Genomic DNA, 18,502 nt, shown 5'->3' with positions numbered 1-18,502 from the left:
TTATATATTTTATAGTGATTAAAAAATAAAAAATATGTTTTTAATGACTTTAAATACATAACAAATTTAAAAATGATGAGATTAAATTATAAATGTTAAATCCCTCAGATATGAGAATTGAATCTAGAAACAAAAGCTCTGCATGTGATTCCTTAACTAATCATGGGTCACCACAAATTTGTAAGTTGGTCTTCTGTATTGGTATTAATGGCTGTAGAAAAACTTTTGCCGTAATTTTCTTGAGAATGCCTGAATAGTGGTTCCTGCAGCTTTGGTAGAGTTTAAGTACAAATAAATACAATACATTGACAATATTTCATTGAAATTGGTGATTACAAACTGCTGGGTGCCCCTTGTTAGTAGCAATATCAATGATGATAATTAGTATTCATTTATAAACTGATTGCTAAATAAATTTGGCAATATTAATATTACCAATAATTAATAAATTTAATAGTTAAGTTTTATTTATTAATAAAATTATAAAAATTTCAAAAGGATCTAAATAGAATTCAGATGCATAATGAAATATTATTAGCTCAGTGTACAGAGCTCTGCAACTCTCATATGCCAGACAAGTTGCAGATTTTTCTAAACGAATTAATTAATTTAAAGCTATTTAACCATGAAATTTTTAAAAGTCATTTGATTATTAATTTATTAGCATAATTCACTTTAAATTATTATAAAATCTGGAGATATTTAATAATTTTGGCAGTACTTAACAAAAATAATTGGTTATTAAAATATGTGAATGGCTACAATTTTCCTGATACACATTTCTTGTGACACAAATGAAGTAATTCCTAGAATATATTTTTTTTTTCTTCAGATAAGAAGCTCTCTATTTTCTAGGTTACTAAATTAAGTGAATTTTTTTAAAGCAAATAAATAGAAATTCTTACATTTTTGTATTACCATCATTATTGTATTATGTAGATATGTATTATTATAAATTCTGATATATCTGAATATATTATTAAATTACTTTGATAGATCCTTATTAAAGATATGTTATTTCTTAATTTTATAGTATGTCGTAAAAATATAATAATATACTTAGTAATTTTTCATGATTATAATATGTATAATATATACCATAGCTTCTCGACTTGAGGAAAAAGAAACTGAAATGAGAAAGGAGTATACTAAATTACATGAACGATATACTGAGGTAAGAACACAACATTTTAAAATATTTTACTTTTATTTTATGATGTAAATTTTAAAATAATTTAGATATACATATGAAATGACCATAGAAAAATGTTCTGATAACATTAGCAATATTAATGTGTTTAGGTATTTTGCAATAGTTTGTTATTCTAAACTAAGGAAAATTTGTTGTGTAAATATAAATATCATTTACCTGAAACTCTGTAAATTATTTTTAGACAACTTTGAGACAAATTAAAACTTATCTTAAAAAATCAAGTTACAAAGTGCTTCACTTGTATACAGATGCAGAGAATACTTGTAAGACATGTAAGTGGAAGTTATGAGATGGTGGATAGCTTGGACACATTCAGTGTAAATAAAAGTCTAAGTCTAGTGCATTGGCTGTAAAGCCAGTGTTCCAGAAAAGACAATGTGGAGTGTTGACTAACTGCAGTTTATAGATAAGGAGTGATACTCAGAAAAATAATTTAGTTTTCTTGAGATATCCATCCAACAGTCAAATAATGTGCTACGTGTGGGCCACAACTAGACTGCTTGGAACACATCTGAAGGAACATTAAACATCCATTGACCACAAGTCATAACTGATCTCATCAGACTCAAACTGCTTGAACACTAGTTGCTTATATGGGATGAGGATACTATTTTTACTATCCACTAAAACAGATGAGGATAAGACCTTTTTCTAGGAATCACTCCTTATTTACAAACTGCAGTTGATCAACATTTCCATGTTGTCTGTTTCAGATCATTGGCTGCATATTTGCAGGCTTTTGTTTACATTAGGTGTGATCAAGCCACTCACCACCTGGTAACTTACACCTACATGTTTTACAAGTATTCTCTGCACCAGTGTACATGTGCAGCATTTTGTAACTAGCTTTTCATCATTTGTAATCAATCAGTTTATATCAATAATTTTTATTAAGTTATTGATATTATCCTCTTCTCTGAAAAAAATATTGGGTTGTTCGGAAAGTTTGTAGCGATTTTTAAGAGAAATAAAAGAAATTGTTTTAATACTAAAAATATACTTTTATTCCACTATGTATGCGCCATTGTTTTTAATGACGTGTTGCCATCTATGGGGCAGCTTCATGATACCCTCTTCGTAGAACTTTCCAGTTTTTTCCGCGAAAAACTGATCCACGTGGTTTTTGCAAGCTTCCAAACTATCAAAGTTTTTATCATGAAGGGAATTTTGTAGAGAACGGAACAAATGGTAGTCCGACGGGGCAAGGTCGGGTGAGTAAGGGGGGTGGGGTAAAACATCCCAGCCTAGTTCCAATAATTTTTGGCGTGTTCGTAAAGACGTGTGAGGTCTGGCATTATCTTGGTGAAACACAATGCCTTTTCTATTGGCCAGTTCCGGACGTTTTTCTTTAATTGCCATGTTCAGCTTATCCAATTGGGAACAATACTTATCAGAATCAATTGTTTGATTCTGTGGAAGCAGCTCATAGTACAGGATTCCTTTCCAATCCCACCAGACAGTGAGCATGACCTTCTTTGGATGAAGACCGGCCTTTGGAGTTTTTAATGGTGATTCATTTTTCTTACCCCACGATCGTTTTCGGCTGATGTTGTTATAAATGATCCACTTTTCATCACCTGTCACTAAACGCTTCAAAAAAGGGTCATTTTCATTTCGTTTTTCAAGAGAATCACAAATGGAGATGCGATCCAGTAAGTTTTTTTCCGTTAAGTCGTGAGGTATCCAAATGTCATAACGATTCACGTATCCGAGCTTCTTTAGATGTTGAAATACAGTACTGTTTGATGACTTCACTATGTCTGCAATCTCTCGAGTTGTGTAATGAGGGTTTTCATCCAATAATGCTTTGATTTGGTCCTCTTCAATAACAGGAGGTCTTCCTGAGCGAGGAGCATCTTCAAGGCTGAAATTACCCGTTTTAAATTTTGCAAACCACTTTCGAACAGTTGATTCTGATACAGCACTCCCACCATAAACATCACATATCTTTTTTGCTGTTTGTACAGCATTTTTGCGTTTACGAAAAAAGAAAAGAAACAAGTGTCGATAATGCACGTTGTTCGCATCCATTTTTGCAATGAGCCAAATTAAACGCTATTTGAATAATCTTAACGGTTTTTTTGTAACGGACGCGTCTCAAGGTCATTTATCGTAATATTCATTGGTTTGTACAATTCTAATCATTTTCGCGTCAATCGGTGTCTCAACTGTCGGCTATCAAAAATCGCTACGAACTTTCCGAACAACCCAATATTTCATTAAAATTAAAAAAAAGCAACAGCATAATGGATTAAACATTTTCAGAGAAGATAATTATTACTGGTCTTCTGATAGTCAAAAATCTTATATAATAAAATAAATTTCTGACAAAATGAAAAAAAAAGTATCAAAGATTGTTATATAGCAGGATAACCAAACCTATATAAACATCCCGAAGCCCAATATTTTAGTAATATGCCAAACAACTGCAGGATTAAATTGGGCTATTTTACTGCTATTATTTTAAATTATAAATAATTTGATACCAGAGGTAAGCATTAGGTGCCATCTTTTGTTAAATTTAGTAATTATAATTAAATTAGTATTTTTATAAATAATTTAAAATATTCTGGAGGAAAAGAATAGGCCTGGAGTGAGACACAAACCTGCAACTCCTGCTTACTGTGCAGATGTGTTGCTGGTTACACTACCCCAACCTCCAACCTGAACTTCCCTTCCAGATATATTTAATTAAGATATAACTATCCTTGGTTACTTATGGTGCTGACTGCAGTCACCACATCCTATAATCACCTACTATGGCACTCAACTGGCCATTGCTTAACTCCAACATGATGTATATACAAGGTAGCTTCAAAAAGTTTCTGGAGTTGGTTTATTACTCAAAGTTGGTGTACATTTGACAAATCAAGCAGTGTGTCTTTCAAAGTATTGTTTTTTGGCAACCACACACTTTTGCTGATGCTGGTATAGCTGCTGAAAACATTCTTAGAAGCCGTCTCATGACAGTGTCTGCAATGCGGATGTTGTACTCTGTATAACCTCATCTACATTCTTGAAGTGGCATCCCTTGATGGCATCTTTCAATTGGAGGAAGAGGTAGAAATTGCATGAGGTCTGCTGTGAGCATTCATGGCACCATATATTGGCAAAATGGTGTGTGTTCAATTAATCATGCAGGATGGAATGACAACTTTCAACTGAAATTCCTGCTGTCTTGGTGATCTGCTCAATTGATTGCTGTTGTCTGACCTCTCACTCTCACGTACAACTGATACTATCTCCTCAGACGTTAATGTTGATGGACAACCTTTTCACAAATCAACAGTGATACACTCTCATTTCTCACAAACATGTTTCTACCAGTCATAAACTAGAGACTGCTTTGTGGAAGATTCAACACAAGCATCCTGAAGCATCTTCAAGATCTCAGAGGGTTTTTTTCCTAATAACACAGAAAATTGATATTTGTGTGTTGTTCTTCCACAGACATTTTCACCAGACTCTGTTTCATGACATCTCACTAACATGACCTTCAGTGAATGGTAACTGTTGTCATCTTTGCAGCAAGTACAGATTTATTTGAACATATTTCTCTATTCCTGACATGTTTAGCTAAGACATGCATTACATGTTCCTTTTAATTGACTAACCCAGAATAATTCTGGGAACTTTTTGAAGCTACCTTGTAAACATATATAAACATCCTTTTTTATATATGTGTAAGGGATGCCCAAATGAAAAGTGGACATAAGTCAGAACTGGCAAACATTTATTGCATATCTAAAAGAAATATAAGAAACTAGCTGACCCGGCCATGCGTTGTTGTGGCTCAAATGTATCTATTATAAATGTATAACACTTTCCTTGTGGGGGAAATTTCAAAAATTCCTTCTTAGTGTACATTCTCTTGATGTACCCTATTAAAATGCAATCAAAAACACATCTAAAATAGTATAATAAAAGCAGAGTTCTTCATAGTGAGCCTTAATCCTGTCCCTCTCCCTGCAAGGAAATATCGAAAAATTTCTTTTTAGTGTATATTCCATTGACATAACCTATTAAAACGCAATTAAAAACACAAAAAACAGCATGTAAAATAGAATAAATAGAAGCCGAGTTCTTCACAGTAAGCCTTAATCCTGTCTCTTTCGCCGCTGGGGAATATAGAAAAATCCCTTTTTAGTGTATATTCTGTTGACGTAACCTATTAAAACACAAAAAACTGCATCTAAAATAGTATAATAGAAGCCAAGTTCTTCATGGTAAGCCTCAATCCTGTCCATCTCCCCCAGTGGGGGGAATTTCGACATGTATATTATATAAAAACACGTGCTTATTCGAATGCAATGTTGTGTCAAAATTTCAAAGGAATCGGTAGGAACAAACGAATGTTATATTTTATTTATATAGATAGATAGAAAATGATCTGCTTTAGTCCATTCTCACAGAAAACAAACTTAGGTCGTCAGAGTTAGCACCATCTGTTGGACATAAAAGCCTTATTCCATATATAAAGATATTTTTGGAAGGGGGGAAATGGTGGTCTTCACATATGCCACAATCCTTCATGAGAGTGTATTAAACAACTTCCCAAAGTTTCATGGCAATTGGATAAATGGTGTAGTAATGCATGAAGGACAAACACACACACAGACAGACATACATTCGTTTTTATATATATAGATATCCATGTTTGTTTAGGCAAAGATCCCAGTGTCTCACAAGCAGATCAATGCTTCTTGTGTAGAATTTTGGTGGCTGCTGGCAAATTCTTTGACCCTATCTTTCACCTCATCATCCAACATGAAACTTTGCCTTCGCAAAGATTTATTGAGAGGTCCAAAAATGTGAAAGTTGCATTGCTACAGGTCATGACTATATGGCAGGTGTTCTAGTATCTTCCAGTGGAATTTCTGTAATGTGGCAATGGTTGCACTTGCCAAATGGGGACAAGCATTGTCATGAAGCAGAATGACTTTTTGTGAGAGGAGTCCTGGGCATTTTGACTTTATTGCTTTGAGCAACCGTGACAGAGTTTTGCAATGGCATTCTGAGTTGATCATTGTGTGTGGTGGCATAAAGTCAACCAACAGCAATTGATGCAGTAGAAACTATAGTGTGTATCTGAGATGATCTTGGTTTATCCTGAATTGACTTGCTGCCTTCTCTGTAACTCTTGAATCAATTATTCACTGCTGTTCATCCTAAACAATGCTCACCATAAATGTGCTTCATTCAGATGTCAGCACCCCATTTCCTTCGGCCGCTAAAAATCAAGCTACCATCTGTTGTTCAATTCTGATGTTTCCATCATAACTAAATCAATATTAATCTGTCAATTACTGGAGATAAAATCTTAATGCAGTTCGCACTTCACTAATGTTGAGCTTACCTGCTCATAAGATGGCCCACCAATTGCTACTTTGTTTGATGAAATATGACACAAATCTACTTTTCATTTGGGCAACCCTTATATATACACTTAAAGATAGATAGCTGTATGCAAAATATGCAAAACTTGACATATAGCTATCTATGGCATAGTTGTGTGCCAAGTTTTGCATTAGTTGGACAATTCTATCTGGTTGTGTAACTTTTTTATCAGAGTATTAAATTTGATTTACTTATGGAATATATTTCATACTTTTAAAAAAAGAGAAATAAATTTAGAAAATAAAAATCTTAACTAAACAAATGAATGATAAATGAATATTATAATAATAAATGCTTTAAATTTCATATTATTAATTTCTATTAAATTTTTAGTTGTTTAAAACTCATATGGATTACATGGAAAGAACAAAAATTCTGTTTGGAACAGAAAGATTGGAAGCAATTACAAATAAATCCAGGTAATGGTAAAATTTTTGTAAATTATATTTTTAATGTTAATTCAAATATAGAATTTTAATTTAATATTTATGATGATCTGATGTAATATTAATTTTAATCCGTTATTATTTTATCATATTCAACAATAGTTTAAAATCACTGGTGAATTTTACTTAGTATTTTAGAAAATAAAAGTAATTACAGAATCATAATGTATTACTTTTTAATTTACTCTGTTATCATCTATAATAAATAATATCCATGTCCCATATAAATTTAATGAATGAAAAAACTATTAATTACATATTAATAGTTTCAAATTCTTAGAGTTAATCACTTTAATTAAATTTTAAATATTTTTTTAGTATGTAAATATCAAATTTTTACTTATTATTAGTATTTATTAAATCTTTTCAATATGAACTCAAATATGAACTCAAATATGAACAATTGTAAATTTATAAAGATATAATTATGAATACAGGTGTTTCTTGTTTCTCAATAAAACATCTTTTGGTTTTCAATACCCAAACCTTGTATAATATATGTAGGATTTTCTTTCCATCTTGTCTCCTACTTTTGAAACTTCACTTGTGCTTAGTCCAATAAAGACACTTAATTGCTTACTAAACTAACATTTAATTGTGACACCAGACATTACAATTAACGACATAAAATTGGACATTAAATTTGGATCGTTTTGTCTTAGTGGAGGAGAAAAAAGTCTCATCTGAATTCGTCTTCCATCTTTTTCCCACCTTTTCTTTCAACCATCGTCTGGCTGCTACTCAAGCTCGTTGGCAGATGGCACCCCATGGGGTTCCGCTCTCCACCTATATGTAACATAGATAGATACATTTTTCAGCCAATGTTTATTTAAGAAAAATTTTTATTTACATACCAAACATTCAGTACATTATCATTGACCAAACAACAATATATAGGAAAAGTTATAAGTTACATTCCAAATACAATTGGTTAGAACATTAGAATCATTTATAGACATTTTGAAAAGTGTACTGTGTCAAGAATTGAATACACATCTTAAAAGCTTAAACATATTTTTGTGATGTCACCACAATCAAATTAAAACTTTTAGAGGCTGTAAGCATTTAAAAGATTTTGGTACCCATTTATTGTATATGTAATTCAACATATAGACAATAATAAAACATAAAATAAAATTTTATTTTTCAAAATGAATGATGCTAGCAAATACTTTAGTTTTTACTTATTGTGGGACTCCCTTTTCTGGGCTCTGGGTTGGAACATACAGTGCAAAACTGCAAGTAGTACAGTTTTGTACTGTATGTTCCATGGTAAAAATGAAAAATTTCTGTGATGTTCCATTTCTTTAGTTCCCTAAGCATATGCTATTTTGCCTATGGTTATTTGAGTATTTGAGTATTGTTTTTTTGAGCCTGTTTGGGCTCAAACAACACTACTGAGATGCTGTAGCAACTGGAAACTCGTCTTTATGTGGGAAGCTCTTCTCACAACAACCTTGGAACTGTGCAACACTCACACTCGACCTGCCCAATATATGGTCACCCTATATAAATAGTTAAACAGCAATTTACATCGATTGTTACATCGATAACATGGATCTGCATCCATGCATGAGCCACATCACATCATCACATCAAACATAATTGAAGTTTGTAGCTTGCTCATAATGGTTTTTAATTATAAAAATTTTTAATTTAAATAATATGTGTTTCATTCACGTTAGAACATTTGTGTTTGATTTTAAATTTTTGTTTGCCTGACGATGATGAACATGGGTTTGTTGAAAGCACTACTATATGAAAAGCTATTGATAATGCTATACTCAGTGAGTTTTCCTTCCTGCTAACTTTATAATTTTTTCTATTTAAAATAATGAGTAATTCTGGTTTATGCTTTTTCATAGAAGGTCTAATTTCAGGAACAAATTACTGATGTTAAGTAGAGATGTCTGCACGTACAATTGTATTTACATTACTGTCTGCCAATATTTGCATTCTTTATATGGAACATCTGCCTTTAAAATTAGTAAAAATATTTTATAAGAATGGGTACAATGAGATGGCTCCTCTATTTCTCCTTTAAGCCATATGTAGGAGCTATATACTATTTGGAAGATCATACAATTTTTAGAGAAGTTAGAGTTTTTGTTTGTTTTTTATGTGTGTTTATTATTCACTTGCATGAAGAAGGATGAAGATAGTAAAATTAGAAAGAAACTTATTTAAAAGAACACAATGTTAGTGAATCAATTGGTTGGTCAGTTGATCTAAATTTGTTTCATACTGTATCTTGCCCACCTGAGACAAAATCCTGTGTGTGTTCTTCATGTAATACCATTTCTATGTATCTACTAAAGATAGAAGGGTATAAAGACTTAGACCATAACAGATTTCAAGTAAATTTTAGATTATATTTTATAAATTGTTTAGGCAAAGAGGAATTAATATATTTTTTTAGTTTATTATATGAGAGATTTATTAACTAGTAGTCTATTTATTTATTTTTTACTTGGTCTTAAATATAAATATTTAATTTATAATATTTATTTTTATTTTCAAATTATAAAGTATTTTAATTAAAATGATTTTGAATCTAAATCTTGTTTCTTCAAGTAAAATATTTATTACCTTATAGAAATTAGTGTTTTATTTAAATTTTAAATATTTTAGGCAAGGTTTAAATTTTTCTGGATTACGAACAGAATCATCGTTATATTCAAATTCACTAAACACTCCTACTAAATCAATAGTAAGTCTTGTTGATTTTCCCAGTATTGTTTCACCTAATGCTAGTTCAAGCTCAAATACTAGTTTGAAAAGTGAACTCCAAGTAAGTTATATTCTCTTATGATGATACTGTTAACAATATTTTTATAATTAAGTATTGAAACTCTTAAGATTTTATACTAAAATAAGTTATATATTGTGTATTTATATATTTTAGGATCTTCAGTCTTCATCAGCAGTTACTTCACCAACTAGTACGAATGCTGAGTCAAGAGACTCATTACAGAAATATTCTCGAAATCGAAATAAAGAAACATCAGAGAAGGGACAACTAACTGACATTATATTACAGAGTGATCGAAGTACAGCTACAAGTAAGTTTATAAATTATTGTTTAAAAACTTTTTAATCATATATAATTCTTCTTAATAAAATTTCAAATAGGAAAAAACTATTTGCAATTAATGATACCAGTCATCCTAAAAACATTACTAAACATACATGATTATTATTATATGTATAATTTTAAAATGTTATACATAGAATAAATTCATTTACTTAAGAATATGAAATAACACAATGAAAAAATTAGATACTACTTTATTTTTTTAATTAATTAATTGTCAAGTTGATTCTAATATTTTAAAATCAAATTTAAATAAATTAAACATGTATAAAATTATAATAGGTGAGCCTGATGTTGCCCAGGCAAAAAATAACAACAAAGATTAAGATTATTAGATAATTTCGTACTTCTATCCCTCTTTATTTCAGCTTTTTTGCTTGCCATAGATAAGGTGTGTTTCTGTTTTTGTTACTGCATTGCTTCATGGAGATAACCGAGAATGCCAATATGATAGCTTCATGGACAAACTTATAATGTACCAGACCTTTCACATAAAAAAATTACAAGCATTATCTTCCTCTTGAATCTGTCAAGGCAAAAAAATTTTGCCTATGGGAATAGGTTAATTTATTTGATTTGATGAGGTGTGTTGACTCAGAGTTGTACAAGAAACACCAAGTTTTACCATCAATAATCATTCTGTTTAAAATATATGAGTCTTTATCAACTTTTTCAGTCAGTTCTCTGCTGATGAATTATTTTTCTTTGCATTGCTTAACCTGTTAACTTTCTTTGAACACATTGTCAAGTTTTCATGAACAATGATGTGTATAGACCCATTCACAATTTCCAAAATGCTGACTAGATTGCATATTGATTGTCTGTGGTTTGATCTCTTTGAAAACTAGGAAAATCATTTCTCCTTCTCGCTAAAGCTGACCTATGTGGATAGAGATCATTCTCTGTTGACTCAGTTTTTTTAAAACATTTATGCCATTTGTACACATTAAATGTTTTAATAAAGTTTTTATTAAGTTTGGCACAGAATATAATTTTGATTCACTACTCACGATGCAGTGAATCAAAATGTTCATTCCAGAATTCTAATAGTGCGCACTTATATACTCCAATATTTTGGTATTTTGTGTTTTAATCCATCTAAGTGCAGCAGATGGTCAAACAATAATGAAATGTTTAAGAAAATTGTTTAAAGCATGGGTACTCACAATTACAGCTATTACTAGGAAACATCAAAATTTTGATTTATTTTTGCTTTACATACATGTATAAACATCAGTTAAAATTTTAAAATTTATCATGCTTGCTTATTTAATTATTTATTTATTCATTCATTCATTTAAAGTTTTGAATGTAAATTTTAGAAGGTGGTTGGATAGATGGATTTGATTCAGATATTAGTGATATTGCACAGCCTGGATTTTCTACCAGTCCAGAATTAGAAGATATTGAAGATATTTCACAAGATTTGAGTTTTGGTCCTGAAACAACTCTTAAAAGGTATCTTATGTTTACAATTATGAACATTTATTAAATTAGTAGAATATGTATTTGTTTTAGAATAGTGTAATTGAATAATACAAATATCTTTCATTCTATTGATATTCTTAGAAATTTTAAAGAAATATGAAAGTAATCAATTTAGAATGACTAAAACTTAACTTGACAAACTCAACAATACTCCAGAAATTTTTATAATGAAATGTTTGAGTAGAAATTGATACTGAGTCACAACTTGGATTATGCAAATTTTAGAGGTTTTACATCATAATTAAAGTTAATAGTACTGCCATTCAAAAATTTCAAATAGAATCACCAGAATTTAATGTTATCAACAGGAAAATCACTGTGAAAAACTAATAGAGTATAAGAATGGTGTTTCTAGACCTGAACATGGTGACACAATTGTGAATTAAAGTATAGTCAGGCATTAGTCTCTATTCATCAGTTAACATTACCTCAGTAAAATTCTAGCCACTCCATTCTTCTTCACTACTATTGATGTATATTCTAAGTGGAGATTGCATAATGTAACTGGGGTCAGATCTGTTTTGAAGATGCATTTCCACATTCAAGTTAAAACAATTTTATATAATTTGGACAATAAATAAGTTTTTCTACTTTACAGACTTTCAAAAAAAAAAAAAAACATTGGGTTGTTATGAAATGTTAATGTAGTTCTAAGTTCATTTTTGTTTTGGAGAATTTGTTGAATCTTGAACATTTGATTTTTTTTTCTTTTTTTTCAAAAATCCACACACAAACATTCTTTGTGGTTACGCATAAACAAATTTAAATTTTTACATCATGAATGGATAAACATTTATTTATATTGTGTTGAGTTGTATTGGAACAAATGTTTGGCATTTAACATTAACAAACTGAAATTTAATTCTGAAAAGCAGGAGTGAGAAGACCTCTCTACAAAAGTTCAAAATTCTTCAGTGGAACAATCATATGGTCATTCTGTGTGCATTACCCTTTTGACGACTGTTGTAAAACGGCACCAGTTGTATGCAGTGACATGCTGTGGGAAGTGATTGAGGTGCATTCACCTCGTCATATTGAACATATATATTACAATATATAACAAAATGTTCATTTTGTTATATATTGTACTTTATACTTAAATGTGTGATATATAAATGTATGTGTATTTCTACACAATGTTTATATATATATAAAGAAAATTTTGGATTGTTTGAGAAGTCCCTATGATTGGAGATCTTTACTACCAACTATGTTTTGGTAGAAGATACTTGATTGATGAATTAATTAAATGTGATGATCTACAATAGGATAAATGTAGTAGTCTGGTTAGTGTACAGACAGATCAAGAATGCACTGAAACAATTAGCAAAAATTATGAAACTTTATTACATGAATGGCTTCAATTCTGTTGTTGCATTATCAGTTATATTGAAACTATCACTTGTGCAATGTTCAAAGAAAGCTATGCTTCACTTTATCAGTAAATTTGAAGACATGGAACTATGCATATCAGAGATGCCAATGCAATAGCTGTAGACAGATATACACTAAACTATCACAGAAGATATCAATTTTAAGTGTATCTGTAGATTGTTTGAGACTACTTGGATAAGGATTTTTGATGTTTATTATACGAAGCGTGCAATGCCATAAGGTTGTAAATGCCATTTTTCTCAAAATACGTTTTATTGAAGAAATGAATTTTAAATGCAATGTTTTTTCCTACAAAAAAATATTGTGGCGATAGTGGCGCTCTAAGTGGCTATATTTTGAAGATGAATTTATGTGCAAGCCATAACGTTTTAAGTGCCAAAGTGCAAGCCACGTGACTTTTGGCACGTAAAATGTTACGGTTTACATTTACATCATTTTGTTATTCCAATTTGTAACGCAGTGAGTTTTTTACGCAGAACCGGATAACTGAATCCAGTTTATTAATAGTTAACCTGTATCACCTTATTATTTGATATTTCAAAATGATATTCGGACTTCCATTAATCTTTCAAATTTGAAGTTTTTAAATACATTTTAACTTTTATTACACTAAATTAATACCTTATTGTTTATATTTTCCTTTATTTATCATAATTATATTACAATTGATAAAGATTACAGCCCAGTTCAAGTACCAAAACTGTGGGCCCAACATTGTTGAAGCCAGGAAGCAGTCACTAATAGATTATTGCCAGTTTTTAATGTTAAAATTGATATTGAATTTGTAAATTGTGTTTAATAATTTAAATGTAAGTTTTTGGTATTCAAAACTGTTTTTCAGCTGTAGAAACATTAATTTTATGATTGCAATTGTTTTTGGCATTTACAACTTTATGCACTTGCACAATTTTGGCATTTACAACGTTATGGCTCTAACCCTGTTTTTAAACTTTTTTTGTTTCCTTACCATCATACTTAGGTGTTTGAAATTAAACCCAATGTTTTATTCCAAAGTGTAAATTGTTAAAATAATTTTTATAGCATTTGATTAAAGTTTGTTCATTAGAAAAAGTGTTTTTTCTCTCTCCTGAAAAGTTTGTTTTTTGGCATTTACAACATTATGGCATTGCACACTTCATATATGTTCCTGTACAGTCTTTATTGAGTTCAAATATTACAGGATAGGAATTCTAAACAGTACATAATCTTTGCAATTATTTTGCTGGTTCAATACAAAGCCCTTGAAAATGGGCCATCACAAATTCTCTTGATGGACAAGGCACATTTGACATTAATAGAATAAGTAAACATCAAAAACTGTGTTCAGCCATTGATGAACAGTTTTTGATGTTTACTTACTCTGTTAATGGAAATGTGCCTTGCCTATCAAGAGAATTTGTCATGGCAAATTTTCATTGGCTTTGTATTGAGATATTGAAGGCACCCATTTGGTTTGGAGTCACTAGTCCTTTCTGATGGTTTTTCTTAAGATGCTATACTATGGAAACTATAAACTATAGTTCAAACTCTTGTAGAAACTGGAAATTATAACAGAAAGTAGAAACAACAACAGAGGAACCTTGAGTTACTTCCAATAAGTATTTAATAAGACTAACAGGAAACTACAGATTTCCAGCATTGTAACCAATTGCTGTACAGAAATATTCGTGCTTCCAGTAATTGCAGAAAGATGTAAAAGAATGCACTGGACAAGTATCACATTTAAGATAGTGTCTTACTATATGTGATGTGAAAACAATACTTCAATATCATTTTAGTGACTACATCATATCCTCACATTTTCTTTCTTTATGGCATGTTTTTCCAATTTTATCTTTATGGATTTCTGACTGGAGGTTATCTAAGGTCAGTGTTAAGATCATTTTTATATTATAAAGGAACTGAAAAAAGAATATTCTTTCAGAACTGTATCATTTGCTGTATGCAGTGTGTTATTGATAATGATGCTGTATATATTAAACATTTTTTATATCTTACAGGAATGAAATAAAGGACCATCAACTATCATTTTATTTCATTCCTGCAAGAGATATAAAATGTTTGATATATCCATCATCATTATCGATATTGTCATTTCTTTCAACCATATTGTATACATTTGTTAATCATTAGTAACAGAAGGTTGACAAAGAAAGATCTGCCACTGACGACTAATTCAGAATGGGTGGAGGCTAGTGGCTAGTAACTTGACTACATTTTAATTTGTGATAATGCTGTTATTTTTAGATCTAGTGATACTGTTCTAATATCATATGATGTTTCCATAGTTATTTTCATGCTGATAACATTAAATTCTGGTATTTCTAATCAAAATTTTCCTGTTACCATTATCTGTAACAATGATATATAACTTACTTTCAATTTTGCATATCCCAAGCAGAGGTCAAGGAGTACCTATTTCCACTCAAATCCCTTAATTACAACAATCTCTGGAGCATTTTGAGTTTATTCATGATAAATCAGCCAAATATCAAATATAAATAGCTTTAATAAATAAGCAATAATAAATATTAAGATATTTATCATTAATATTGACATTATGTTCTAATTCATTCAATGCAAATTATTTAGAGAACACAGAAGACCAAATACTTTGTATCAAGAATTAAGTTTTCATGATAATGATGCTCTTGGTGAAAATGATGAAGGAGCTGATATTACAGGTATTTAAAAGCATTGTGAATTCTTAAATTTTATGTCTAGATTTTAAAATTATCAAGATAATTATAAGCATCTATTATTCAAAATACAGTAAGACCCCACTTAACACTGCCTCAATTAATGCTGATTCGATACAACATAGCCTGCTCAAAGCCTAAAAAAAGCTCAAAATTTATGCTGATTCAAATTATCCTGTCATTTCATTGATTCGTATATAATATGATTATTTACAAACACGAACCAATTGGCAAAAAGTGACAATTTGTCATAGAGCTGTACTTCCCTTAAATCTATGTTTGTTTTGTGCAATTTTGGAAAAAATATATCATTATGGATGCCGTAGGAAATATCGACTTCGCTTGGCAAGAATTAACTGATAAATGCATGAACAGCGTGTGGAAGAAGTTATGGCTGAAGGTATCCAAGAATTTTCATCGAGAAGAGTCTATCGCTGTATCGTTAGGGTGACAAAATTGTCAACTTAATCGATACAGATGTAGACGAGCAGGATATTGGGGAGTTACTGCAGGTTTCTGGTAAGAGCCTTACCAACGATAATCTTCAAGAACTGGCAGAACAAGGAATTCGTGTATAACTGGAAAATAGTGATTCTGAAAACGAAGAACCCAAAGAACTTGCTACAGATTTCCTTGATAAAAGTTTGGTAACAATAACCAAAATTGTTGATCAAATTGTAATGAATGATCCAGATTTTGAAAGGAGGCAAAAGCAAGATGAGGCGTTGTGGATGCAATCGCCTCACCGACATTTGCTTAACAAAAGAAAAAAGCAACAAATGAAACTACACAACTTTATTGCAAAAAACAAGAATTTCAGAAAAGCCAGGACCTTCTTCACAAAAAAATGAACTTTATATTTCTGTGTGCATATGTTTATATGCTATTTAACATATATTATTATGCAAATGAATATAAAAATGACTTAAAATTAAAGTAAAATCTGTTTATTTTTGGTCATGTGTTCCCCTTTCCCTATTTACTCTGTGTTAAAATGACCTTGTTTAATGCTGTTTCATTTAGCACTTTGTCGTCTAGGAACATACCCCCACGTTAAGTGGGATCTTACTGTACATTCACATTTTTCACATAATATTTTAAGAAAACAAAACTATAATAAATAAATTATTTTTAATACAAAAAAATATTAACTAAATCTAAATATGATAATGAATGAATGTAAAAAGTTTATTTGCAATATTTTAGGCATTAACACATTGATTACTTTTTGATACTGAATAGCATCTTTTGTTTATTATCTGATTTGCTAATTGGCAACATCAAGTGAGAAACTTCATTTTTTTGGGAGTTATGCAAAATACCATAAAATTATTTATTTTTATGTAGTAAACATTAGCTAGGTAGTCATACAGTAAGATAGCATCTTATTGCTGTGTGAATTTGAATTTGATCCAAATTCCCATAACTTTTAATATATAAAATAGGTTAAAGCATTGATTTCTAAATCCTGCTCATATTAGCCATTTCTATCATGAATGAGATCTGCATGTACTGCAAAATTGAGGCTAGCCATATAATTATTGTGCTAATACCTTGTGTTAAAAAATTAAATCAAACTTATAAGTAGTACGATCCAAAAGTTCGGGAAGTTGGTGTAAAATTCCTTACCTTAAAAAGTTTATATTGCCGATGCACAACCACCTTCAAAGTAATCACCTTGGACGACGATACACTTTTGCCAGCACTCGTATAACTTCTGGAAGCACTGCTGAAAGCCATTTTTTGAAACCTCCCATAAGGCCTGCGATGCTGCTCTCTCACCTCATCTGATGACACAAAATGGCGTCCCTGCAAATGCTTTTTCATTGATGGAAACAAATAAAAATCACATGAAGCTAAGTCCAGTGAATAGGCGTAGTGTGGAAGCACATTAATTTGAGTTTTGGCGAGAAACTGTGTGACCATTTGGGACCGATGTACAGGTGCGTTGTCACGCAGAAGGTACCAGTCTCCACTTCGCCAGATCTGCGGCTGTTTACAACGAATGGATTCCCTCAAACGACATAAAATGTCTAGATAACGCTCCTTGTTTACTGTTCTGCCTTTGGGAATGAATTCTGAATGAACAATTCCTTGAGAATCAAAAAATACCTCCATCATGACTTTCCCTTTGCTCCGATCCTGCCGGAATTTCTTCGATCGTGGTGAGGAGGGTGATTTCCATGTTGAAGAAGCATGTTTTGATTGGATATCTAATAAATAACACCACGTTTCATCACCTGTTATGATGTGGTTCAAAAAAGCTGGATCCTTATCGGCTTTGTTGATTAAATCACCCGATATTCTCATTCGTTCTTCCTTTTGTTCAGAAGTCAAAAGTCAAGGGACAATGTGCTGAGACACTCGGTGCATGTTAAGATCTTTCGTTAAAATACGCTGGCAACTAGTCTTTGATAAGTGAGTAGCCTCAGCAGTTTTTTCAAGGGTTAGGCGACGATCTTTGCGAACACATTGAGAGACCAACTCAACATTTTTTGCATTTCGTGAAGTTGAAGGTCGGCCAGAACGTTTATTGTCTGTGATGGATTCTTGGCCCTCTTTAAAACGCCGATGCCATTCGTACACCTTCGATTTCACCATGGTAGAATCGCCATACACCTTTCTTAGCAATTTTAAAGTCTCCGTAGGTGTTTTACCTAAACGCTGACAAAATTTAATGTTGCAGCGCTGTTCTTGAAACTCCATTTTTATTACGTCGCAGAACAAAGATAACTATCTCTGGAAGAAAACAGCAGTGCTCGCGGTTTAA

General features: G+C 31.2%; 1 protein-coding gene across 6 annotated transcripts in view; it reads left to right on the top strand.

Annotated features, from left to right (window-relative positions):
* LOC136985830 (C-Jun-amino-terminal kinase-interacting protein 4-like) overlaps window positions 1–18,502 on the top strand; it is a 150,216-nt gene that overhangs the window by 19,792 nt on the left and 111,922 nt on the right. For all 6 annotated transcript variants that reach the window (XM_067283198.1, XM_067283197.1, XM_067283195.1 and 3 more), the window contains exons 3-8: window positions 1,104–1,174; window positions 6,944–7,029; window positions 9,688–9,847; window positions 9,962–10,118; window positions 11,473–11,608; window positions 15,626–15,717. In XM_067283198.1, coding sequence (XP_067139299.1) covers window positions 1,104–1,174; window positions 6,944–7,029; window positions 9,688–9,847; window positions 9,962–10,118; window positions 11,473–11,608; window positions 15,626–15,717 — 702 coding nt within the window. The remainder of the gene's footprint in view (window positions 1–1,103; window positions 1,175–6,943; window positions 7,030–9,687; window positions 9,848–9,961; window positions 10,119–11,472; window positions 11,609–15,625; window positions 15,718–18,502) is intronic.

The sequence above is a fragment of the Centruroides vittatus genome, unplaced genomic scaffold (genome assembly GCF_030686945.1).
Source record: "Centruroides vittatus isolate TY-2023 unplaced genomic scaffold, ASM3068694v2 contig_979, whole genome shotgun sequence".
NCBI classification, from domain to species: domain Eukaryota; kingdom Metazoa; phylum Arthropoda; class Arachnida; order Scorpiones; family Buthidae; genus Centruroides; species Centruroides vittatus.
This window is presented reverse-complemented; position numbering and strand designations above follow the sequence as displayed.